The sequence below is a fragment of the Onychostoma macrolepis genome, chromosome 07 (assembly GCF_012432095.1).
Source record: "Onychostoma macrolepis isolate SWU-2019 chromosome 07, ASM1243209v1, whole genome shotgun sequence".
Taxonomy (NCBI): Eukaryota; Metazoa; Chordata; class Actinopteri; order Cypriniformes; family Cyprinidae; genus Onychostoma; species Onychostoma macrolepis.
In genome coordinates, this window is record NC_081161.1 from 25,245,469 (window position 1) to 25,273,030 (window position 27,562).

A 27,562-nucleotide genomic window follows, 5' to 3' on the forward strand; every position below is an offset into this window, starting at 1 on the left:
TTGTGGAAGAAGGAAGAGTGACTTTTTGAATAGAGCATTGTTTTCTATTTGAGTAGTGTGTATGCGTGTGAACTGCTTGTGATGTAAAACTCAATTCAGTACAATAAATCAAAAACAGACATAGTTTTGTTTTCGCTGCCAATTATATTACAGTGTTATCGAGGCATGTAAGGTCAGTTTTACAGCCACCACCATGCAACACACTTCACAGATTACTGGTTACAATACCAGGACGATAATATTCCACCAATGACATAACACAGTTTGTGTGGATCTGAATCCATGAAATGAGACAATCGAATGAGTAATCATAATGTTGTCACACCGAATGAAATTTTGAAATATATTTACACATATTCTCAGCTCTGAACTCTCCACCGGCTACAGGAATTCTAATGCATCAACACTTCTGGATATGTAAATGTTAGAGCACAACTCTTATTGTCACACTTCACTGGCCACCAGCTGTGGCTCGCATCAAGTTCAAACCACTAATGATCTTATAGTCATTGCTGGAACTTCTGCAATTTTGTGTTCCATCTGAAAGTACGCAGTCAGTGAGTAAGCAATTTGTGCAAACATGGAGAAAATTGAATGAGATTATTGGGAAAGTTCAGTTTGTTGCAACATGGGAAAAGCAATGCAGTGAGAATATTTCAAATTATTAATTCATTTAATAGGAACACTTTTGAAACAAAACAGAGGGTCCGTAACAAGCTCATAACACAAGATCCCATTCTCCTTAGAGGATCGACATCATTAATTACTTGTTAATTGAACAAAAATACAAACATGTAATGATACTCACAGTGCAGGCCTGTGGGGTCTTCTTGAAAATGAGTTTACACCTGCAGTTTCCTCAATTAACAACTTAAAGTTCACATTAAAACCAGACTGTTGCCAAAACAATACCGGTTTTAAAATAACCTGGTTTTAAAATTACCTCCACACACATACACATACACGCATGATTTCTCTCAAAATGTCAAGTGTACAGAGTACAGTGTATTTATTGTCAGATTATATGAAGTAATCCATTTAAAATTATTACAGCTTTCATGAAGTAAATATAGAGTACCAGTATCAATAACAGGTGCACACACACACACACACACACACACACACAGGCTGTATACTGGTATGGGGAGTTATGGATATTTGTGTGGGCAGAACACAGCCTATGTTCTTTTTCTCCTCCTCCTCGCTCCATTTCTTTATCCTCCATCTCGCTCTCGCTTGGTCGCTCTCTCTTTGTGTTTTATTTCTCTTTGGGTCTAAAGCACAACCTCTGTGAAAAGTGTTTAAGTGTTCTTACAGTAAGTACCTTTATAGCACAAAATGGCTGATGCTATAAGATCATAGAAAAGACATAACCTTCATCTATCAGAAAATCTCGTTATCAAAATGGAGCCCAATTTAACCACACATAATGATTAACCACACAAAATAACTGACTTATAGTTTTGTTTTGTTAATAATATTATGTCAGAATGAATACTGTGTGCAGGATTGAGAACTGCTGGAGAGTTTTGTGGGGTTAGATTACTGCATGAGGCCTGAAGTCATCAAGTGGATGAATCAATATGGAAACCACACAGCAAAATGTCCAGAAACCACAGAACAAATTCTCCCCATATAACAGGTCTGCAGGAACTGCATTAAAATGTAAAAATATTCATAGATGTCTTGTGCTGTATATTTTAACATTTAATGTTGTAATCTTTTAAATTGTTAGACCACTGTGAAATGCAGCAATGATTTCAACATTTTGAAATATACAAGGGCCCACTGAATGAATCCAATTTATATACAGCAACACTCTGTAATGCACAGTCATTCTGACAGTACCTCAGGCCTAAACTTGAATTACAGTTTATCTGGTAAAGTGTTTACTTTCACATCTTCAACAGTTTCATGTATATTGTTAAATATTTTTTAGTTTTTATTTGACTTCAACATTTTACAAGCAGCAGACCTATTCTTAGTACACAATCATCAAAAGGCACCTTTCTACTGTTCATTACCGAATGAATTTTAAACCTGATGTACCAGTTTGAACTCATATTTGTTCAGTTTTGTTTAACCGCACATACAGTTTAGCTGAGCAGCAGCATAGTATGTGATAATGTTTGTTTTTAGTGCCATTCCAACTTTTACAGATATTCTACAGATATTTTGGTAGAGATTCCTTTTTTAAAATATCAAAATTATACACTGCAACTATATGAAAAATACAATATGTCTGGTCATATTGTCACAGCCCAGTGAAACAAGAATCAATGTACTGCACTAATGTATGGGACAGATAAAGGCCTGACACCTGGTGGTCATAATTTGAAAATACAATGAACACTTCAGACGACGCATGTTGATTTTGCAGGCAGACCCAGACACTATCTCTTCACACCCAACCTTATATTGTAAATTTATATTTGGTGAAGGATGTGTGTATCATGTGCACTGATGTTTTTGTTGGTGTAAATGTGTGTATATTTGTATTGGAGGGAAATATGTGTGAATTATGTGTACTACAGCTTATGGTACAGCCTGTGAAAACAAATTTCCTCTTCTGAGGGCAAAAAGAATGAATCTGAATCTAATAATAATAATAATAATTCAAATTATGCATAAAGATGGTGTAAAACTGAAAATAAGACTGGAGACATTGGGTTGCATCTGCAAATTTTGTATTTTGCTTCATTCTAACTCTACTTTAGATAAGACAGAAAAAGCAAGAGGTTCAGAGCATAGATACATACAGAGTCAGATCCATACACGGATACAAATCAACCCAAGCCGCATGGTGATTACCAAAATGCATTGGAAATATAAAAATACGTCCTCCATATTTACAACCAACATTTATCATCAGTCATATGTACAAAGGGCAACAAGGGCAGAGATACAGGTAATACCAGCAACAATTACATTTAAAGCATAAACTCCATCGTCAGACTGGGCATTAGATTCAATTCCAGAACGCTCAGATATTCTGGAGTTCCAGGTTTGAGACACATATTCTGTGAACATTATGTGCAATGAAGTCATAAAGTTTCCATTTATCGTCTTAGAAATATACAAATCAACACAATGTTTTTCCAGTTCATTATTATTATTACACTACAGAAATACATATCGATGGATGAGACGACTATAACAGAGGCCGTGACGAGGACTGCTCTGTCTCTTTAAAACTATGGTGAATTCAGTTTTACACTGAAAATAGGATGTTATCTACAGTTTTTCATTGTGTTATGGCACATATACCACAGAGTAATTTATAAAAACTGACAGTGACAGAATTCCTTTGTGACAACCACTTTCATTACTATAATTTAATTAGAGCGGGAAAAATGCATTAAAATACATCTATCAGTGGTTATCTTTAGCTGTACAATAAAAAATAATATTGTGGCTGTAGCATCAGAGGACATCATGAAAAATGATTTAACAAAAGAACTGAAAAAAAACCCCCCAAAGATTTTATGGTTAACAAATTGGACATCTATCTCATAACAAAAATTTCTCTCCTTTAAGAACAAAAAGAAAAAAAGATGCTTTTGTAAAGCATATTTACACAACTGCACTATCGATATTTGCGGTGAATTTTACAGTGGTCAAACAGTTCGCTCATGAACAGAATATACTGTAGACAGTCTAGACTAACATTAAAAAGAAGCATTCCATAATCAGAAAAAATGTGTTTAAATAACATTAATTTTTCACTTTTATTAATGGGAATAACTGTTTGTTTTCACTTTGTATCCATTATAGCCAATGTTTTTAATGAATTAGTGTGGATTGTGCAGAATTCTTCAGAGATTGAACATGGTTAAACACACACAGGATTTGATCGTCCCTGTTCATTTTTCTCTATATATACAAAACTTTCTTTACACAGAAATAAAGATAACAGAAAAAACTGTTTAACAGTTATGACAACAAGATCATGTAAACTTTACATCATCTTTCATTAAAAAAAAAAAAAAAAACACAACTTTCATAATTTTTTTGTGCATAAAATAAATATGCTCTTTTTTTGGATGCTGCAAATACTAGAATATATTATGGATAAAATTTGTAATTCAGTACAAAAACCTCTGCCTTTTAAAAGTAGAAAACAAAAATAAAATGCATTAATAAATGTAAGCAGAGTAAAAGAGGTTTAAGAGGGAACTAAGCGGTTAGGAGCTTTTTAAAGATGACTACATGAAAAGAATGTGAAGGCACTTAAATCAATTAGTTTCCCTAGTGCAAAACAAGTGCAATCCAGCTTAAACTTATTAGGGAGAAACAAGCCAAGATGGCAGAGGAAGAAAATCCTGTCAAAGCAAGCTTTGCAAAACCGCAAAGTACGTCAGGCACCTGTGATTACACCTGCTGGAAAACATTCAGAGATTTAAAAAGAAGTCATAAGAAGAAAAAAAGAAGTTCTTTGGGGTTTACGTAGGGATATGTAGTAAATGGACAGTCTCATGGCATTTTAAGAAAATCAAAACAAACACTCATGAACTTTCCCTCCCACACCCTGTGTGTGAAGTGTTTAGTGAATTTAGAGCTGCAGGCTCACATCCATCTAAAACAGAGCAGCATCTACAACCGCCCACATCCTCTTTTCTCTCTCTTAGTCCTTAAACTCAGTGCTTGCTGGTAAAGGGGAGTTTCAGTGTATGGATGGACCCATTTCTCTTCTCACAGTTCTGGGGCTGAATGTCATTGGAATGCATGTCAAGTGGGTTGGATCGTGGTCATGAGGCTTGTTGGTTTGTTAGGGTGGGGTCAGGAGACTCAGGGTCTGTAACGGTCAGGGTCGAGGGCCGAGTAGTGCAGGATCATCGGACGTCAGTGGAGGCCTGTGTGATGAGGCAGCTCCACCCAGAAAGGTTAGAAATATTCAGCTCCTCCCTCAGGATCCCGCTTTCTGAGAGAAAAAGAGACTATTAATATTTATTCGTAACACTGGCGTTAAAAAGGCTTTTAACGTTTTTAAGTCTCTTATGCTCATTAAGGCTGCATTTATTTGATCAAAAATAGAGTGATACTGTAATATTGTGAAATTACAATATTTCACAATTATTACAATTTCTAAATTAAATTAAATAAAAAATATATATTTTCAACATATTTTAAAAATGCATTTTATTCCTGTAATGGCAAAGCTGAATTTTGAGCAGCCTTTACTTCAGTCTTCAGTGTCATATGATCCATGTGAAATAATTCTTATTATCAATGTTGAAAACAGTGTGCTGAAAGTTCCAAAGAACAGCATTATTTTTAATATACTTGTACATTTTTAAACTATGTACAAGTCTTTACTGTCAGTTTTGAACAATTTAACATGTCCTTGCTTTCACAAAAAATCTTAGTGACGCCAAACTTTCAAACAGTACGTTAAATATGTACCAGTCAATATTACATCTTCATAATAGAACGATACCTGTACAATACATTTAAATTAAAAAACTTTCTCCATCATCAAACATGTTAGGTTAATCTTTAAAAACAGTAAAAATGAAATAACACTTTAATATAATATTTGGCAAATCTCAAAATTAATATCCATTTTTCATACTGTACAGTACATTGTAATGTTATGATGCCTAAATTCTTTTCTAGCATTTAAAACCATTGATTTTATTTTTAGTGTCTATTTTTAATGTACCCTTGCTATGTGTACTGCATTAAACTAACTGAGACTTGTTATATAGCACTTGCATTGCTCTTTTGTCGAGTTTGATAGATGTAAGTCGCTTTGGATGAAAGCTTCTGCTAAATGACTAAATGTAAATGTAAATGTAATGTAATGTATATAGACAAAATAGTGTAAAATTTGAACACCAGCTATCAGTTATCTGCCATAACTCAAAAATAACTAAAAAAAATCAGCTTATCTATATCACCAGATTTTTAATATCAGTGCATCTTTAATAATTTAGATGCCACAAACTAACCCTGAATGGATTAAAAGTACGGTCAAAGTGTGTCTCACCTCGAGTGGTAGTGTGGTTCAGGGGGACGGAGTGGGGCCGCGGATGTGTTGCTGTAGCTTGCAGGCTCTGGCTGGGCCTGGCTCAAGTACCTGCTCACAAGAGCAGAATGATCCTGCTCATGGCTGTCTTTCAGGTCCTGTACATGTCGCGGCACCCCCTCCATCCTCTCCACACTCAGCAAGCCCCTGTGGCCGTCCTCCACTGGGGCACCCTCGTCATAGAAGAGCAGGCTGCGGGAGCGGACTACATACACACACACACACACATAGAGAACAGCGTTACTTATGTCATATGTCTTGCATGATATATATGCTTAGTTTGACTTCCATGCGATTTGTAGAGTGAAGAGAAGCGTTTTTTGGACTCAGAGAGAGTGGGAGAAAGAAAGAGCAAGCTTTAGAGTGAGCTACTCTCTTATGCGAAACAACACGCATTTTCCGTTACTACAGCAACCCCGTCGCCATCGTGCACGGGCCGAGTCTGTAGGGCCCTTGTGAAAATGGACGAGGCATTTGAAGCCCCTTTCAAGCGCAGCTTTGATAGAACCGAAAGAGATGAGGCTCGGTGTGTGTTGTAAAGTTGAAAGAGGATTGTAAAATCTGCTCAGAGGGAAGTAATGATTTCAATCTAAAACTCTCTGGGATGTCTGACAGTAATTTGAGGGTGAGAATGGGCACTGTCGGCCCAGGAGCTCTGTTAATAACCTTTAGAAGAGAGACGGCATCTTTCAGTCTCTCGTGGGGGGAACGAAATAAGTGCTGTCAAAGACACACAGCTATTAGCTGCTTGGATAATTCAATGTGTCTGAAAGCCGGCTGACCTAAAAATAAATGCTTCTTTGTGCAAGTGTAGAGAAATGTAATCATATCATGCAATGTACACAATGAAAGTTGATCTCGGTTTACACATTAGGGGCAGGGATGAAACATACCCTGGCTGGTGGTGTAGAGGTCACCTGAGGGCAGCGGTGCTGACTTCACCGTGTGTGAGGATGATGAGGATAAGGAGGAAGAGTAGAGGGAGAGCTCGGGCAGGCAGGGAGCCAGCGAGCCCAGCACCAACACAAAACACAGCGCCACCACCTGGCCAGGAGGAGGAACCACACACACGGTGAGCACACCGCCCCACTGTAATCTACTTGCACTACAGCTCTCAGAGCAGCACTGACCTGCCTTTACATGCATAGGATCAAAGCACTAAACTAAATAGACAAGATATTTCATTAGAATAGTTCAACCAAAAATGAAAATTTACTCATCCTCAGGCCATTCAAGATGTAGATGAGTTTGTTTCCTCATCGGTACAGATTTGGAAAGATTTAGAATTACACCACTTGCTCCCCAATGGATCCTCTGCAGTGAATGGGTGCCGTCAGAATCAGAGTCAAATCAGCTGATAAAAACGTCACAATAATCCACACAACTCAACTCCATCTTGTGAAGCGAAAAGCTACGTTTCTAAGAAACAAATCCATTATTAAGATGTAACTTTAAAATGTTGCTTCTGGACAAAATCCATGATAATGCTTCTTCCAATGAAAAAGTCATTACCCTGTTGTTCTCTTACATTAAAATCCACTAACATGTTTGTTTAGAAGAGTTTTGGACTTGTAAATGACACTTGATCTGTGCATATTTCTCCCCTGATTCAGATGAGACAACGTTTTCACTGGAGAAAGCAATATTATGGATAGAGGACTCTGTTTTGAAACATGGCTGCGGGTTTGAGCTGGTTGACCTGGTTTCAGCTGGTCCTTAGCTGGTCCTAGCTCCTGCTCAGGACCAGTTTAGGATCAGCACATGACCATCTTAAACCAGCTCATAACCGGCTAAGAACCAGCTTAAACCAGCTCAAACCAGCAGCCATGCTTCAAAACATACCTAAACCAGCATATGCTGTTTTTTTTTCAACAGGGTTTGAAGTTAAAAAATGTTTTAATAATGATTTGTTTCTTACAAAATGCAGCTCTTCTCTTCACAAGATGTTAATTGATGGACTGGAGTCAGGTTGTGGATTATTGTAATGCTTTTATCAGCTCTTTGGACTTTCGTTCTGATGGCACCCATTCACTACAGGGGATCAATTGCTGAGCAAGTGATGTATCACTAAATTTCTCCAAGTCTGTTCTGATGAGGAAACAAACTCGTCTAAATCTTGGACGGACTGAAGTACATGTTGAGCAAATTTTCATTTTTGGATGAACTATTCCTTTAAGAGTCTGGTTTGTTAGAAAGAAATACTAAGAAAGTTTGTGTGAATAAGAGCAGGTTGAAATAAATGCATGTGTTTGTACAGTATATGTGTATATATACCATGAGACAGGTTCCGGTCTGTGTGGAGGCGATTTTGCAGGACCGAGGCACTTTTCCACTCACTAGAGCCTGAAGTCTTTGTAGCTGTTGTAGTAGAGACCTAAAGATGATACAGAAAACACATCAAAAAAGAAGACTGATTAGTAAATTCTTTAGATCAGGCTGTAGACAGCATATTTGTCTGCAGGCTATGTGTGTTCTTCTCTGAGCCGTTTTGTAACAGGAGGATCTTCTTATTCTTAAAGCTCAGAGAGCATTTGAGGATAATACAGTTCTTACTCGCCACAGTGTTACATAAACTGAACTCCCCTTCACACCACTCACACAGTCTCTCGCTCTCCACCTCCTCCTCAATGCTGCTGTATGCATGCAGTGGGTGTTAATTTATTTCCCCTTCAATTATGTCGTTCTTCAGCAGCCAATCAAACATGCACTTCCTCTTTTGCTCTCTCACACACTTATTAATGTGACCCAAAACAACACAAAGTCAAACACAACTGCAACACTTACAGCCACAGGATCTGTGAGCATGATATAGTGGCATTCTACACATACTATTTTTTGCAGTTAATATGTAGTATGTATGGAATACTTGGATGACCTAGTACAAAAATATGCATTACACAAGTACAGTAGAGCAAACTGCGTGAGAAAACGCGTTCAACCTGGCCTTTCATTTTCAGTGTCACAAATGAACTGGAATTCTTGCCTGATTATATGATCACAACTGTACACAAAATGACACAAGAAATGTATAATAATTCTATTTCAGAGATGATAACTGAACTGATAAACATTTATATTCCCCACAGTATACAGTACATAAGCAGTAACCTGTGAACCTGTGTTTGTGCATGTAATCTCAGCAGCAGACTTTCTCAGAAGAAATGATTCAGTTATAATACAAAACGACATTGAGCTCCCTCTAGTGGAGTAACTAAGAAACAACATCGCATGCAGTAATGAGGAACACCACCACCACCACCAGAGAGAGCCATTGCAACATGTTGGAAAACAAAACAAAACAAAACAAAAATACTACTTTGCTATTTTATCATTTAGCAGACTCTTTTATCCAAAGCAACATACAGTACACTTATAACAGAGACAGTCCCTCTGGACCCCTGGAGTTAAGTGCTTTTCCACTCGACTAGATCACCCCAAAACAATCCTGTATATTAGTTTTCACCTAAACATACACATACAGAATCACTCATAATGAGTGCTGTAGACTAGTCTAGCTCTAGACAGTATGTTTTCAGCATTGAGAGGGGCTCAGACTGCCCTACTAACCTAGCAATAATCATCTCAATTTGATTGTATAAACAGTGGTTTTCTTCAGATTAATATACAACCCACCCACTAACACACAAACACAAACTCCCCCCTGCTGTCTCTTTGAATTCTCTTAGATAACTCAGAAGGCTCTATCCTAATAAGAATCGGCAGAGCGCCAACACACACAGTCTCTTTATCCTGTAATGAGGGGCAGGCCGGCACCGTGCTGCGTGCTACTTTAAGTGTGTTGTTAATAAGGGGCCTGTGCCAGTCCTCTATAAAAAGCATTACTATGTACTTATACACATACTTATGTCACTCTTACCTACATACTAAAAGCACTGATGACAGTAGCATGCTACAATAAAGCTTCAAAACCCGAAACAATGGTGAAATATAAACAGCACAAAAGCTCAGGGTCAGTAGATTTCTTTTTATGTTTTTGAAAAACGCTTCTTAATATGCTCACCAAAGCTGCATTCATTTGATCATAAATACAGTAACACAGTGATAATGTCACATAATCCTTCAGAAATCATTCTAATATGCTGAAGCTGCTCAAGAAACATTTCTTATTATCGTTTCAATGTTGAAAACAGTTGTACTGCTTAATATTTTTGTGGAAACCAGGATACATGTTTTTTTTTTTTTAATTTTATTCTTGATAAATAGGAAGTTTAAAACAACAACTGTTATTTGTAATATAAATATTTTGTAATATTATAAATGTCTTTTTTTTTTTTTTACTTTTGAATGAAAGTATACTCTCTTGCATGTTTTTGATAGAGAACCCCAAAAATTTAAATTCTAAACATTTCCAAACCTATATGGCTTACTCCAAAAAACAAAACAAAACAAAAAAAACCCTCTGTACCCTTCTTCAAAATAACTTATTTCATTTTTGACAAAAGAGAGAAACTCATACAGGTTTGGAACGACATAATGTTAATTAAATGATAAAAATTAAACAACTGAATTTTAATTTTAGGTGAACTACCCCTTTAAGAGCTGTTCTCTTCAATACGGTTTTACAGTTAATCCACAGAAAAAGAGCTGACTTTGATAACACACAATCTCCCATGGTGCTCTCTCTTTCTGTCTCTCTAAACAGTAGGAACAGACAGCACCCTGTCGACAGCGCTTATGTTCTAACTAGGCCACCCAGGAGAGAATGAAAAGGTGCTGCTATATATGATCGGAAGGGGAGGTTAAGACCTGCGTGCATCTGGTCCGACTTAGCAACACCTGCTGACTGCGAAGAGGCTGCTGCGTACGTTTACCGCAAATACGGTTACAATTAAATTTATTAAAATCCAACTATAAAGTATTTACTGTGATTAAACACAAACACACACATATGGTATCTCACCTGTTGGCATTCTCGAGAGTCTCAACTTTTTTCCACAGTTCATTGTTCTCTGAAGTATAGTTCTCAACTCTGAGGAGGAGAGAGAAAGTGTGTTATTGCACACGGTCACAATGACAGATTGAAACACATAAATAAATCGCTTCCATACGTATAACCATACATAACCCTGTCAGCTTGACTGACTTAAGCATGGTGGAAAAAACAGTGTAATTGTGTGTCCAGTGTGAGTCCAGTCTCTCCAGCACATTATTCAAACCCTGAGAGCCTAACAGCAGCATAAAAGGGAAAATGACTCATGCAAACGCACACACACCCCAATGAGTGCATGGACTGTAGCCATTGGCCGCATTCACACAACAAAAGCCATAAAATAGCAAGCAGGATATAGAGCATTTTGCAGGGAGTGAGAGAGAAGAGAGGATTAAAGGAGAGGAGGTCAACGAAGAGAAAGGATGAAGGCACCAAGAAAACATAGAGGACAGTGGATGCTAGACAAACAATGCAAGAGGAGGGGAACAGAAAATAAGAGCAGGAGAGAAAAGAAGAGCCGTCAGAAAGGGAGAGAGAGAGAGTAGAAGAGGTAGAGAACAAAGGAGTACGGGAGGCAATTACTTTTTCTCCAAACACTCCACGTATTCCTTCTTCTTCCTGCGGCTTTCCTGTGCAGAGATCTAAAAAAAAAAAAAAAATCCATCTACTTTAGCATTAAAGTATTATGTCTATATTGCACCAATATCATATGAGAGGAGGATTCTAACTGAACTTATTCAATATTAATAGTATGTGATCATAAGTGATACCTTGTTTTTGATTTTCCTGCGCACCCGTTTGAGGGCTTTCTCCTCAGTTTTGGTGAGCGGTAGTTTGTTGGGGACAGGATATCCCTCAGCGATCAAAGTCCTTTTCTCTTCCTCTGTCAGCATCAAAGGGCCTGATGTTCCCTGCAGCTTCTGCATTACAACACAAGTCAGCGTTTTTCACTTTGTATATATGTGTTCAATATGTATGGATATAAGAATTTCCATTTGGACTGTAATGAATGTGGTGTGTCACATGGTGAAAACGCATTTGACTCACATGCGGGGCGGTGAGGAGAGGGGACGAGGAGATGGCTGTGGAGGTTCGGGCCTGTAGCCGGGCAGGGCTGGACGGAGGCAGTGAATGGGGGCTCTGCAGGTGGCCAGGGCTTAATGGTGGCAGTGAATGTGGGCTCTGGGATCCGTCGCTGTCGCTGCCATGGCTGCTGGGAGGAGTGGGCGGCAACCGCAGATGCTCATCTGTTGGGAAAACAAAGATACGAGACACGCTTGAAACACCTGTGACTCGTTCATTTGTGACATTCACATCTTAATGATCAGGTTTGATTCCGTTCATATATTACACAAACACGGCGACCCATCAGAATAGAATTAAAATGGGGTTTTGAGCCATGCAAGGCCAAAGTGTCAAACTGAAATTCGGTCTATTCACCTGTCATCAGGAAAAGCCAATAAAGCCTAATCCTTTGGAAGCTTTTAGGCATTTTGCACACAGCACATGCATGAACAATGCTTCTAAGTGTGGTGAGTGTTGGACTCATCATGTGTTTTGTCTGGCCATGTTCCATTATATACACAGCACTGCTTTAATGCTGTTGTTTCTGGATGAACAGAATGAAAGGACGTCATATTGTCAAACAGACAGCGCACACACAACACTTGCAGGTGCTATAGGTTGCTTGCCATTAGCAGATTTTCATCCAAAATGATGTGTGGTGTACTGAGGGGACAGTCACACTGGAGAAACGTAGGGTTATTTGCCTTTTCTCAGCAACATAATGGTGGTGACTTAAATTAAAACCTAAAAATTGTCTAGAACCAACATCAAACACTAATGTCTATTAAATGCAGGGACTGTATATGTTTGCGTTACATACACAGAGATCTAACTTATCAATATCATGACCATCCAGTTACTTTACTGTTCAAAAGTTGGTCAGTCATTTTTGTTTTAAAGAAATGAATACTTATATTCAGCAAAAAACTGTTCTTTTGCACTGCCTATTCACTAAAGCATCCTGAAAACATGTGTTGCTGTTTCCACAAACATATGAAGCAGCAGCAGCAAACAGCAACTTTGTTTTACATAATAACAAGAAATGTTTGTTGAGCACCAAATCAGCATATTAGAATGATTTCTAAAGGATCATGTGACACTGAAGCCTGGAGTAATGGCTGCTGATTTTTTTTTTCCAGCAAAAAAAAATACATTTTAAAATACATTAAAACAGAAAACATCTCTAATCTTTAATATATCAAAAATATTATCATTTTACTGTATTTTTGATCAAATAAAATGCATCCTAGATGAGCATAAGTTAATAAATTTAAAAAACCACAATAGCACAATATGCAAACAATTCACTCTACACAACGGGCTAAAATGCAATTCTCAGAGGTTACATCAGACTTGGTTTTCATCAATGGGCCATTCAGAAAAGGCTAAAGTTGAGATCTGAGAGATTGTCAAACACATGCAAAAGTTAAATAAAGAAACACTCACACTAAGCCTCATTTCCTCTGGAAAAGGAACACACCATTAGAGTATTTATAACCCTGAACTGACCGTAGAGCGAGGGAGCAGAATAAAAGAGGGCTAATTTGCTTAGTTTTGCCATCTTTAAACTAGTGTGGAAGAACTGCACTGGCCATATGTGGCAACTAAGTGCTATATGTTGAGTACATTAGCTTGTTGTTGTGTATCTAAAGTAGCGGGCTACTTTAGAACCTTGTATTTATGGGACAGTCATGGTTAAAAGACTAGAATTGCTGTGCCTTCAGTGCTGGGCCCCAGCATAGGTTCCTGGTATGCTACTGTCACTACTAGGCATGTTAACTAGCTAAACCAGCAAAAATCACTTGGTCAAACTGTTTCGTCACAAAGACCATGCTGTTTAAGAGCAGGACCGAGGAGAGATTTCACACCCACCTGAGGGCACACTGAGGAACTGGTTCACCTCTCTGGGCTCTGCTTTGATGGCAGGAACGGAGTTTGAGCTCAGGCCTTTGGAACTCTAACACAACAAAAACAAAGAGCAAAACAATCAACATGATGACATCAAAATTTAACACACTTTCCTGGTCTTACACAATTAATCATGTTTGTGCTGTCCTATATTTTAATAATTAATCAAAATTGTCTCACTACTAAAACGACTTCCTTGTTCTGCTGATAAAGTCAGGTCTCACCCTACATTTTTTTATTTGATAATATCCTGTTTCTCTTAAAAATACGGCACAAGCAGGAAGTAAAATTAAATTCTCATTCATGACAACATGCAACAGATGCTTATTCACTGAAGTATTTGAAGAGTTCAGATGCAAAAGCCTCTAATTGCCATCTGAAATTTTCATCTAAAATGAGCATTTTTATCAGGCTCCTATATTTAGATTCAGTAATTTTACTCTAATGGCAATATATAGGTCCTTTTCTATGCAATTAAAGTGAAATAACTGAACATAAATATAGGACCCTGATAAAATTGCTCATTTTAGAAGAAAATTTCAGATGGCATTTAGAGGTTTTTGCATCTGAACTCTTCATTTGTGAAAGAAGCATCTTGTCTGTGTTTTCCCAATGCACATTACAGCAATATGTGGCACAGAGACATCATTCAGCTTTATCTGAGAGCCTTTGATGATATCAGGCTGCAGTGGTCTGTAGAATTTGATGATTTCTGATGGTACTCAACTGTTAGGGCACTGGACTAAATGTGCTCCATGCTGGATGTCTGAGACAGTAAACACAGCTGAAGGCAGACTCAAACTGTTTACACTGACAGAGCAAAGGCTACCCGCTTGCTAACCACACACAGTCTGGCCAGCGACCAACCGTCATGCACAAAGTGAGGTGACATGAGCCTCAGATCAGAGGGGCTGTTGTACCCTTCACTTTTCCTCATGCCTCTCTCTTATTATTTTCTGGGTCAGCAGACGGTATTCCCCACCAACTTGAGCTGTGTACAAAGAGACTAAAATACTGTACTGCAGAGGTGTGCTATAAGCTGGAAAGTTGTCAGGCTATATAATAATGTGCAAAGCCATGACACTTTATTGCCATATCCAGGGTTTCTATATTATGAAAGCATTCTTATGTATTTAGAGACTGAACAGCACCTACACAGAATCAAATAAGTGCTGTTGATATGCTATTGCTATTTACAACAGTGCGACTGTGATATTGCTAGTTGCAAGTTGACATAGAAAAACATAGACCATGTACTCTTTCTCAGTGTTACCCGCAACCAGATATCCCTGTTTATTTGTCAGCAAATGTTTGCCAGTTTATGAAAAATGCAACTTTTGCTGACAAATAAATCTGAGTGCAGGTAACACTGAGAAAGAATACACACTGCTCATTTACATACACAAAGATGGTTAAAAATCAGCAAACTTAACCTTTATTGAATCAGCTGAGTCAATGGTTCAATGACTCACTCATAAAAACAATTGCATGATAAGTTCCGTAATGAATCAGTGTTTTAAAATTTGATTCTGTCAATTATTCAATGAATTGCTCATGAAGTGTCCAGATATGCCTAATAAATAGTAGGCTAAGAGCAGTATGTGAAAAGATTAGTATGTATGAATTTATAGAATTGAAAAAAAAGCAGGCATAAAGTACCCAGTTGGTCTACTGCTTCTATAGTGATTCGATAGTGCAAATCACAAGATGTCACAGGAGATAAGCTGTAAATGGCAGTGAAGCATCACGACTAAACTGTAAATCACATGACACTGACAACTTTGGGATGTAGTATGACCAGATTGCATTCATATACACACATTCTTACAATAAAGATTTTTTTTAATAGTCCAATTCATGTGCACTGTGCACTTGTTTCTACAAGCTGGTGTAATGATTTAACATGCAGAAAGAGTCACTGAAAAATCTCTACAACTACAGTCTGTCAGCCTCAAATCCGAGGACTGGAACTGATTCATAAAATAATACGGCCCCACTTTATATTAAGTGGCCTTAATTACTATGTACTTGGATTTAAATTAATTATTTGATACAATGTATTTATTGTGTACATACATGTTTTTACACTGTACTTATATTTTAAAAATACCGGAAAATACATCTGTAATTACATTTATAATTACACTGTTGACCCATCCCTTACACCTCAAACCAACCTATACCACCAAACCTGTCCTCAACATTAACCATATCCCACCTAAATAGTAGCAGAAGTGTTTTGTAATGCAATATCAACACAATAAGTGCACTGCACTTACTACATTAAGTACATACTAGTTAAGGCCACTTAATATAAAGTGGGAGCAATAATACACAGATACAAATAAACTGTAAATACACAAAAATAGAATCTTTCAAAAGTGTCTATAAAACATATTTCAAATAGCCTTTCTCCTCTTCTAGTCAAACTTCATTCAAATTAAACTACAGCAAAATCAGGTCATATTCTGTTTTAGTTGGACCAATAACTTGGACTAATTCAACATTCCAAGGTGGCCTCAAAAGGTTCCAAAGCACTGCCTGAAGATTATGTAATATATGCAGATCGTGAATTATAGTTATTATAGTGCTCCATGCCTTAACGCCATGTTATTTATGGTTTGTGTTTATCTGGTGAGAGCTGCTCTTCCTGTGGCACATAGTCACAGTGTCTCCACGAGGACGCTCTCCAGTACAGCTGCACTCTGACAATACAGCAGAACCCAGTGGGATATCAGAACAGCTTTACACCATGTGCGTGTCTTGCTGCCCTTCTTAAATAAAGGACATGTGCTTATATAACCTCATCCATCCTGAATATTATTTCATCTAGCCAAGTTATTCTTGACAGCACGTCAAACTTGTTAACTTCTACCAAAAATGTTCAAGCCCTTGTTCTGTGTGTTTGCTTATTTTGTTGACAGGTATCTTCACACAGCACAATCCGGCTCCCCGGAGAGGGCAGAGTTTATGGGAGCTGGCGGAAAGTCTGGCCTGAGTTAGTGTCAAGTCAGGGAGAAAGGAACAGTTCCATGGCTCTGATGCTCAAAGAGAGTCCGGTGCCAGATTTGAGAGGCCTCAGCAGCCACAAAGAACTAATCTACTCTCAGCTCAACACTGATGCTGCTGGAGCCGATTCCCATGCTTCAGTAAGTTCAACTCCTCACACTCGCACTCATACTGCGAACATGTTCACTGGGCAGAGAAGTGGAGCAAGCTGCCAGCTGAGCAAAAGAGCACATGAAGCACGTGTGTGCGCATGTTTTTCATTGTCATACTAATACAATGGTCCCTTTGGTGTGCAGTGTGTGTAAGGTTCACCATCATTAGCTCGATTACATCTGTTGATCTCCACACTAAAATAACATCTACCTGACTGAGAAAACAAGTATTTCACTCTAAACGGCGGTTTTCAAGATTAGTTGTATGATGGCCATTTTTACCTTCTCCCCTGTGTGGTTTCTCTGTGGCGGAGGGGCAAGAGTGAGGGGGTGTGAGCAGGTGCTGGTGTTGGCCAGAGGGGGCGATGTATCAGGGCAGTTTTCTGACATCAGGCTGGGCTCCTGCTTCACTAGAATGGCTGTGAGATCCTGACTGAACGACCACATCCCTTCTGAGTCTGAGGAAAGAAATAACAGGCTCAAACAAACAGAAAACAGAGAAAAAAGGCTGACTGTTACATTTTAAAGGTTTTGTTAAAAATGCTTTGGGGAGTGACACATGGAATGATATGAAATAAGTCTCTCAAAAGACACAATCAATCAGACGTTAAAAACAGAGAGAGCTAATGAATGAAACAGAATACAGGTTTCTAGAATCACAGTTGAACTCGACAGTTGACATGCATGTTTACTTAGATTAACAAATTAAAAAAGAAATTAACATTGGAAAAATCTAACCACAAGTCCTGTGGACAGTAGGCCACGGATAAACTTGTCTATTCAGTGCTTCAGATTATCCACAGTGTCTCTGAATTTTCTTTATTTAGGTTTTTCATTTGCTTTTTTATTTATTCAATCAGTATACTAATTAAAATATACATTTTAATCCATTTAAAGAAAAAAAAAAAAAAAAATTATATATATATATATATATATATATATATATATAATTATTAAATCACTGTGTATCAGAAATTATTCAGTAATGTAATGCATTTGTGTGCTTTTTTTTTTTCTTATTGGCAAATATCATGCAGGATGTTAACACCATGGAGGACATTGCAATCAATGTTTGATATTTCCAGGAATGTGACAAATTTCACACTCCAGACCCCATGGAGGGGGTTTCATACAGATGCAGGTGAGGAAGACAGACTCAGTTAATGACCAGAAGGGTAAAGCAAACCAGCTTCTCTTTATACTGTTAACACAAAAGCCTATGGTGTGGGAGGGGCAGGTGAGAAATTGGGGGCATGTAGGGTGGCTAGAGAACAGCTCAACATGTCTGGACGCTTCAAAGGGGAGGAAAGCACAGCGTATAGTGGGAGCCCTCGTTATCACATCGCCCTCGGTAGCATTTGTGTGCAGGCTCCACTGCAGGATCGATAAAACATTATGCGGCCTTGTAAAAGAAGGATGGCAGGTTTTTCATGTTAGTCCTCTGTTAGGGAAGGACATCAGCAGGAGTTTGATTACAACAGGAGAGCAAAGCTCTTTAGGGGTTCTGCTGTTCGGTGGAGAGCGCTGGATTTTATACTTCATAGCTCTCAGTCTGTGGGGAACCTCTGTAAAAGTGCCTAACCCTTCAGTTTAGTACAACAGATTAGACCATAAGAGTCTGTCCTTCACCAGGGTGCACTAAAGCAAACACACTCTCATGCACAGCCTCTATTGTGAATAAAGGATTAGTCGTCTTTACAGCTTTTTCAAACATGATTAGACCAAAAGTACACTTTCTAAAGGATCTGGTAGATCAGAGGGGTCATCTGTGTCTCTTGGATCTGTAAGGAACCTCTCATTCTCACTGCCTATCTCTCTATCTATTAACTAAAAATGAGTTTATGGACATCCCTGCTGAACCAAACCAGCACTAACCAGTATAAACCAACATGGACAGGCTGTTTGCTTGTGACCAACATTTTTTTGGATCCAAAAACGTCAGTAGGATTGATATAGACTTTCACTTTAAGTTCATCATGCACTTTAGTTTGCTCTCAGTCTGCCTAAAGCAGTAATTCATCTTTTTAAAATGTCCTGTAAAATTTGATTGAAATTGTACCAGCCAAATTTAGCAAAGTCAGACTGAAGGATCTAGATAATGTCACAGTAGGTCAGCTTCAGCACGAATTCATGGTAATCAGACTACAACTGGCCTCTGTGTTGTGTGCTTGTTCTGAAAGACTGAGGTGACACACAGTATACTGTGTCATGTACTCAGACAGATAGATGAAGAAAAGGGAAAAACCTGCTGCAGCTTGATTATAATTGCACATTTAAACTTACTTCTCTCTGTTTCTCCATGTGGTAGCTTAAATGTGGCTTAGAGCTGATGTTACTTAATAATAACGGACAAAAGTTGTTTTAATTTTACATGCAAAAGCCCCTCCTTATACTCTACAGAAGCTACTGGGTTCTGCCCACAGGGCACTGTAAGGCTTTGATGTCTCTCAGGACAGCAAGTATAATAGCGGGGTGACTCCAGGCCGGCGGAGACGGAAAAGCGATGCTCATTAGCAGGTTTAAAGTTACTGCAGAGCAACAGGAGACAAAGTAGTGAACCAGCCAGAGCTTACTTTAACTGCCCCCTAAAGCCGCTCACAGTCTTTATAGGGGCAGGTTTATGGATCAGAAGGGATATCACACATAACTGAAACACCTGAACTCACTGTGGTCATCTAAACTCCATAGACTGTCAGAGAAAAAAACTGTACTTTTAGGGGTACAACAGCTTGTCACTTTAAAAGGACATCTTTGTAACCTATTTACCTCTAAAATGTGCATAGTAGTATGTTAATGGTACAGATGGCTGAAATATATTTAAAATGTTTGACAGCTCAATATCTCATGAGGCCTGAAAATTATAATTCAATTTACTGTCAGTAAGTTAATTGTTAATTCAACTTATTTCCTGCATTTTACTATTCATTTTTTAACTAATCACACCTTTAACAAAGCACAACTGCAGCTGTAACCCTAAATGTTCTCATTTTTCTGTTAATTCAGTTCTTTGAGCTAGAAAGCACAGAGAGAGAAGGAAACAATGGCATGAATGTGTTCTGAAAGACCTTCATTTTGGATGCTCAGGGCATTACAGTCTGGCTAAAGGGATCGAGAAATCCTGCAGTACCTTCATGCTTCTTTAAAGATTTGTTGATTTAAAGCCTGACTGGAAAGAAGCAGCAGTCTGCGCACACACTCCTTGCATAGTCAACCTAAGTTCAGGATGATGCAACTCTCTGACCCACCCCCACCAAATTCTCCATCTGAAGCTGGAAACCAGATCCCTTTTTATTTTATGGATGTCTACAGTTCCCTGGACTGATCGTGGCGTGTGAGAAAGAGAGAGAGAGTGAGAGAGTCAGACGGACAAACTGACAGAATGAGTGAGCGAATGTGAGTGTTGGCTGTCTTCCTGGAATTCCCAGCTTCCAATAGTAGACTGAGCTCTTGGCTAGAGCTTTGTCAAGGAACCCTGTGCTGCACGGGTGCTCCGGGAGATAAGGAGGAGAGACACAGAGAAAAGAAAGGGACTTTATAGAAAAACAGAGCTGCTGATAGATGATGCTTTGAACTATGGCGTTTATCAGGGGTGTAAAATCGTCTGATAATCTAACACAGAAAGCTGATTTTCTGTGTGGATGGATGACATGCAAGAAGAGGAATGACTAGAGCTGCTTGCTAACCTGCATCATCATCTGATTTGATGGGCATGGAGGGGCTCTGTGGGGCAGAATCACCGCTGAGAGAGTAGCTGTGTTCTGCCTGGATGTCAGGGTTTGGAGGGTCCAGATCCATATCCAACAATGGGTTCCTCTCCGCCAACAGATGATCATCAAAGAAACTGTTGAAAAGGTCATTGGAGAAATCCTCCATCTGCTCGGAGAAATGCTGGGAAGAGAGCACAAAGACAATATTACATTTTTTTTAAATTTAAATTCTTTTGAAATTATTCAGCAAGGATACAATCAGTTGATCAAAATCGACAGCGAAGATATTATCAATATTATTATGATTTCCGAAAGATCATGTGGCACTGAAGACTGGAGTAATGGCTGCTGAATATTCAGCCATCACGGGAATAAACTACATTTGCCAGTATATTAAAATAGAAAACAGTTATTTTAAATTGTAATAATATATTCACAAAATTACTGTTTTACTGTATTTTTGATCAAACAAATGGAGCCTTGGTGAGCATAAGAGACATTCAAAAACACCTTACCAACCATAAACTTTTGAAGCGTATCTAACCATAATGCGTGAACAAATAATTATTTGGCTGAATTCATCCCACTCCCTAATCATGTTATTATAAGCAAAGATCAACTCAAATAACATCTTGAGATGCTAATTTGATATTCAGCCTCTTTTTAAATGATCATTTAAATAGTCACAGTTGAAATTCAGAGAAACACTGATAAAACCCTTCTGTTATTTAGCCTAATGTGTCTGAAAAGTAGATAAAAAAAGAGACACGCATTCTTCTATGCATGAGTGCGTTTAGAATGCATGTCGTCATTTTGCAAATGGAAGGACGTGTGTGTGCGTCTCTGCTGTGGGGGTATGCGAATGTGTGTTTGCTGAGCCAGGGTGTGACAAAGGTGTGAGAGGACCTGATCGTGTTTACATCCTGGTGAACAGGGACAGGTGTGTGAATGACACACCTGTAGCGCAGTGAGCATATAAACCAGCCACTATGCACATATCACACATAAGGACACGTGCACACATCCAGACACCCAGCACCTGTATGAGTTCCCACACAAACCCCTAACCACTGCAAGACCTCTCTGAAGAGGGGACTGGGAAAGCAGTGCTGTTATGAATGTTTACTCTGGCTGTCCCTACTCGACCAAACAGCTTCCAAAACAACAAACCTGAGTTGAGAATTAGAGGAGAACGGAGTACTAAAGTTGGCAGTACCTGGTCAAACTTGTTGCTCACCATATGGATGCATAAGCAGAGCAGCAGGAAACAAACACTGTAATGGCAGTTATCCGTATTGTTTGATGAATGACATCCTGGGAACACCCTGATGATCGAGTTTGTGAAATGACGCAGCTCTCCTGCCGTCAGTGCCAGGCTAATCACCACGGTTGAGCATGGCAGTATAAACATTTCCACCCTAAAACTTTGAAGTTTGTTAAATGCTCCTGCTCCTGGAAGTGTGGGGCGGATATATTTACAGACTTGATTCATCCGGACTGAAGGTGCTATTTCATAACTCTGAGCCACATATGCTTGCAGGCTGCATGTGTGTTTTAATTTGCATATTAGTGCTTTGACATTTTTGTCAAGTGACCCATCAGCCTAACGCAAAATGCAAACGTAAGTGATCGCTATTAAGAATGAGCTTCGATGGAAACCTGCATTCACATATGCAACTTCCCTGTCTGTGTGGTCCTGTGTTCATTTGTTATCAGAGCAGACAGTCAGAATGCTTCTCTAATCGGTTTTATCTCTCGGTAGAGTTCTTTCCTGTTTTGACAAGTGTCAGTTAAGAGTTTCTTATGTGGTGTCTGTCTGGTTTTGGGTTGACCTTACAGGAGCCAATGGTAATGATGCAATGCTGGGGTGCTGATGCAAGAGTCCTGAAATTCCACATCTGGAAAGCTCCTCAGAGGAAGGATTCCAGAAGAGCTTGGAAGAACTGGAAGAGTGTGTCTCTGTCATTAGGGTCAAATTTTAGGAGAAATGAAAACAAGTCATATCTTAGGCTTATAGGTAAACCTTTATAAAAAAGTAGAATAATGACATTAAAAGGATAGTTCGCCCAAAAATGAAAATTCTGTCATGAAAATTCACCCTCAATTTGTTCCAAACCTGTCTGTATGAATTTCTTTCAGCTGTTGGAAAATAATACTATAGAAGTCAATGGCTACTGTCAACATTTTGGTTACCAACATTCTTCAAAATATCTTGTGTTCAGCAGAAGAAAGAAACAGGTTTGGAACAGAGTAAATGATGACAAAATTTTCATTTTTAGGTGAACTATCCCTTTAATAAGATGATTTTTCTCACATTAAATTGCAGACTGAAGGAGCATGGTACTTTGTGTTACATTTGCTGTTCAACGTGGCACTGGTGGTCAAAATCTGCTACCTAACATTACAAAATAGATCAGCGATCAGGTGGGTATTCAAGCAGCCTTATTGGATCAGACAGGCCTATCCAACAACAGACCTATCAGACCCTGCACACGTGTGTCACACGGAATAATTTTATCTATCTTGTATTGAGTGCAACAAGGAAGAGAGAGTCGTATTTCTGCATTTTATAATTAGAGGAAGTCCTCCAACAGTTCTACAGCTTCAAGAGGCATTAAAACAAGAAGCACATACCAACAGGAATCTTATTTCTTTCTAAGCTCTCACATATCAAAGAGAAAAGACAAGTGCATGTAATCAGAATATATATATATATATATATATATATATATATATATATATATATATATATATATATATATATATATATATATATATATATATATATATATATATATATACACACACAAACACATTGTATATATAAATTCTTAATATACTTTTCAGCTTTGCCAATACTGTCTGGTTTGTCACTTGGGCGCTCTTCCTAAAATGTTAAAAAATGGACCACAGCTGCAGCAGCGCAAAGCATGTGTGTGCAGGCTGAGCAATGCCCTATTTTTCCATCTGATCCATTTTCTTGAAGTAACGTTTGGGTCATGTCCGGGTCTAAGCTGGCTGGTAAACTGCACGGCTGCTCGACTCATCGCATTCCATTGCCTTATTCCAGACCTCCAGCTGCACTCCAGCCAATCAGAGCTCAGTATGCAAATGAGGAGAGGGGAGCTTGTCATTTTGGAGCTGGAGTGCAGGGTGCGCACGGAGCAGCTCCGTGCACAAGAACATAAAGCATTAGTCTTTGGAAAAATAAATACGCTGATAAAAAATCATCCAGCAGCAGTGGAATTGGGAATACAGCCAAACCCACAATGTTTGGGAATATATGTGCCTCTCGCTGAGCAAAGGAGTTATTTCTGAGAACAATGAGTCACAACGAAAAGATTCATTCTTAGAGTGGCAAAAAAGAGAGAGAAGGAGAGAAGTTCTTGAACTGAAGATGGAGTTTGCAGATGTTTAGAGTTTACACTAGTCAACGTATGATGCAATTAAAAATATGGTTCCCTCATGTGAGGCATGAACATCAGCTTCAGCCACAGCATGCTCTGATCAGTTTTATTTATTTACATATCTAAATATTTAGAGCTTTCTCTTCCAAGAAGCATGCATGAACTATTCTAACTCATCTGCGCTGGATCTGACATTTTTCACCTAAATATTAGGGATATTCACGTGTGAATGTAGGATGAGGATGCATTTTAGCAGTCATATTGTCTCCAAACCAGCACATCTGCACTTTAAAGCCTGTTCACATTCTCAGTTTCAGATTCCAGCTGGCAGCTATGAAAGATCAGAGATGGGTCAGGGAGGATAGTCATGAACTAACACTCATTATGATCCGCTCAGCATGCATGATGAGCCAGACGCGTGAGAGAGGGGGGGAGACGGAGCAGCGTTTGCAGGTGAAGGAGCCAGGCCTCTGCAGGTGTTCACAGGTGAGGGCTGATTTAGATTACAGGCATGGCGTCAAGTTCACAGCTGCAGTCTGTGACTTTTGTAAGCTTGCCACCAGACACAAACACCAGCGTCTGACCCACCTCTCTGGAGATCAGGTCACACGGGTTTCTCACCAAAAGGATTTCAAAGAAGCTGGTTTTTGTGTTTAGAACTCAGAGACCTTTTTGAATGCAGTACTGATAAGATGGAGAAGGAGGTGGTAGATCTAAAGTCTGCATGAGAGGTTTTATTCTAGTCCCTGCTCTCCTCCTGCTCCCTCACTCCCTTCTCCCTCTTTTTTCCTTTCTTTCTTTGTCATTTCTTCTTCCTCCCATTCTAACTTTCCAAATACAACTCTTAGGTCCCTTCCCCCTCTCGCTTTCCTCTGGTTTCTTAATTCCAGTTCCAGATTTTTCTTACGTTTTCTGTCAGCCACAGAGCAAGAGAACCATGACCACAGAAGGCAGTTGGGCTTCAGCCCCACCTCCAGACGGGAGCCACTGAGGGCCACAAACCAGACGAGCTCTTCTGGAGGTGAAACAGTGGGTGGTAGAGAGGTTGAGTATGGGAGAAATATAGACAAATCTGAAGTAGATTTTGGTGACAGAGCGAAAAAGAAACTGAAAGACTTTTAGAGGAAGAGGGCAAAGGAACCGAGGACACAACTGAACTGGAGGGATATCCTAAGGAGCGAGGAATCCCCATAACCACCCTCTATTTTCTGCTACTGTTGCATTTCGGGAGGGGAGGGGTCTCCAGATGTGTTCCCCATCCCCCCTTCAGAGGACTCCCTGTACTCTGTAATTTTGCCAGGCTAAATTGGCTCTCTCAAAAGAGCCTGTGGCAACACAGCCCTGGGCAGAAGAATATCCTGTATACAGACCAAATAGCTGTGTTAGTCTAGTCTGTTCCTGTCTGACCACAGCGAGGAAAAGATGAGGCTTTGATTTTTTTCATGTTCTCTTTTAATATTTTATTAAAATGACTATTGAGAGTATATAAGTCACAACTGCGGCATGTAAAGTAAAATTAGTGAGACGGTCACATTGTGAAATATAAAGATGCAATTATGAGAAATAAATTTGCAGTTGTGAGATATAAATTTACAAGTAGGATAAGTAAAATTGCAGATATGAAGCAATGATTAAAAATAAAGCAAAATTTGTGAGACAGTCACATTGTGAAATATTAAATTACAATAAAAGACAAATATTCAAAAGTGTGAAATGTCACAACTACAAGAAATAGTCATATTTGTGAGACAGTCACAATAAAGAGAACCAAGTCACAACTGTGTTAACTAAATAAAGTTGCAATTATGAGGAAAAATATAACTGCAACTGTGAGATACAAAGTGGCAGTTACGAGAAATGAAAGGTTCAGATTGTGAAATAAAATCGGAATTAGAAATAGTCATAATTGTTAGAAGTCATTACTATACGAAAATCTAATCTGTAAGTCATACTGTGAATTATAGTCACAATGATGAGATATACATTCTACAAGAAATAGTAAAATATGTGAGACAATCACATTGTGAAATATAAAGTCAAAATAATGTGAAAGTCACACTGTGAGACAAGAAATATGTCACAATTATGAGAAAGTCACAATTGTGAAATATAAAGTTGCAATTATGAGAAATGAAGCTGCAGTTTTGACAAAGCTGCAATTAGGAAAAATAAAATCACAATTACATTTTATTTTTTACTCTGAGGAACAAACATGCTTCATTATAGTTTTGATGGGAATTAAATATATTATCCATTGCAGTAATAATAAAATACATTAACTCTCATTAGCATCTCTGTTATACTGCATATTCAAAACTATTCCCTGGAATTAAAAGTCATTATGTAATTAACAATCAGCTGGGTCTTTGATCCTCAGTTGAGAGGGAGTCTGGGAAAACAATGCTGGAAAGCTGAGTTGGGGACCTCGAGGTAAGCTGACGACAAGTTCCTGCAAACACTGACACCCACCTGACATGTTTATTCAGAGCCTGAGGGGTGAGACAGAGCTAAGAGTGGGTACACATATGTCTCTGCAGGGCTCACTGCTTTAGAATGAGGCTAAGAATATGTCTTCCACATGTGAAGAATAAGTTATACATGCTCTAGCGCAAAGGTTCGGAGTCAAAACACAACCCAAAAGTGCAGACACAGTTTAAAAAGTTCTGGAAACTCTTGCCCGTCTTACCCCAAAGGCTCTGCACCTTTGTAACGTAATGTGTTCCAGCTCAGACTTTCTTGTTTGATCAAGAAGTTGGCAGTAATTCAGACCAACATCTGAGTCGCAAATAACACTCTGACAGGATTTGACCAAAGCTAGATGAGTGCACCAGATATAAATCAGACATTAACCTGACTTTCTTCCTACCACTGCTGGTCATTTTCTCAATGAAGGGAAAGACACAGACACACTTAACTGGATATATAGCAATGTTCCTTCCATCATGACGTCAGTTTGCAGTTTGTCTTTATAATTCAACTGAGATAGGACTCTCTTTTGGGGTTAAATCTAGGGGGTCAGGGAGTCACTGAACAGAGCAGTTGGCTGACATCTCTACAACATCCACAGTTCTGTTCACTGCAGCCCCTCGGGAGAAAGACAGAGCGAGTGAAAGATAAAGAGAGTGCCTGGAGAGCAGGAGGAGTTCTGGCATGTCAGGGAACTCCTGCTAAAACAGCGGCTGAGGAGAGGAATGCAGAAAAAATAATCTGCGGTATTTTAGCACTTCAAACCAGTTCATAATGTCAAGGTAAATGACAACTGACTTATATTACTAAGCACTAAAACATGTCTAAATTGTGGATTTTCAGTCCTTTTTAGGCCAAGGACCCCTTAT

At 38.8% G+C, this 27,562-nt stretch overlaps 1 protein-coding gene across 2 annotated transcripts in view; it reads right to left on the reverse strand.

Moving 5' to 3' along the window:
* Positions 1-2,678: 2,678 nt before the first annotated feature.
* creb3l1 (cAMP responsive element binding protein 3-like 1) overlaps positions 2,679-27,562 on the reverse strand; it is a 31,825-nt gene continuing 6,941 nt past the window's right edge. The window contains exons 2-12 of one of the 2 annotated variants that reach the window (XM_058782200.1): positions 20,797-21,001; positions 17,396-17,571; positions 13,917-14,001; positions 12,027-12,226; positions 11,750-11,899; positions 11,562-11,620; positions 10,950-11,018; positions 8,303-8,402; positions 6,922-7,072; positions 5,990-6,233; positions 2,679-4,921 (exon numbers count right to left, since the gene is read on the reverse strand). In XM_058782200.1, coding sequence (XP_058638183.1) covers positions 4,885-4,921; positions 5,990-6,233; positions 6,922-7,072; positions 8,303-8,402; positions 10,950-11,018; positions 11,562-11,620; positions 11,750-11,899; positions 12,027-12,226; positions 13,917-14,001; positions 17,396-17,571; positions 20,797-21,001 — 1,476 coding nt within the window. In that variant the 3' untranslated portion in view covers positions 2,679-4,884. Of the gene's footprint in view, positions 4,922-5,985; positions 6,234-6,921; positions 7,073-8,302; positions 8,403-10,949; positions 11,019-11,561; positions 11,621-11,749; positions 11,900-12,026; positions 12,227-13,916; positions 14,002-17,395; positions 17,572-20,796; positions 21,002-27,562 lie in introns of those variants that run through there. The other variant, XM_058782201.1, reaches the window with a different exon arrangement.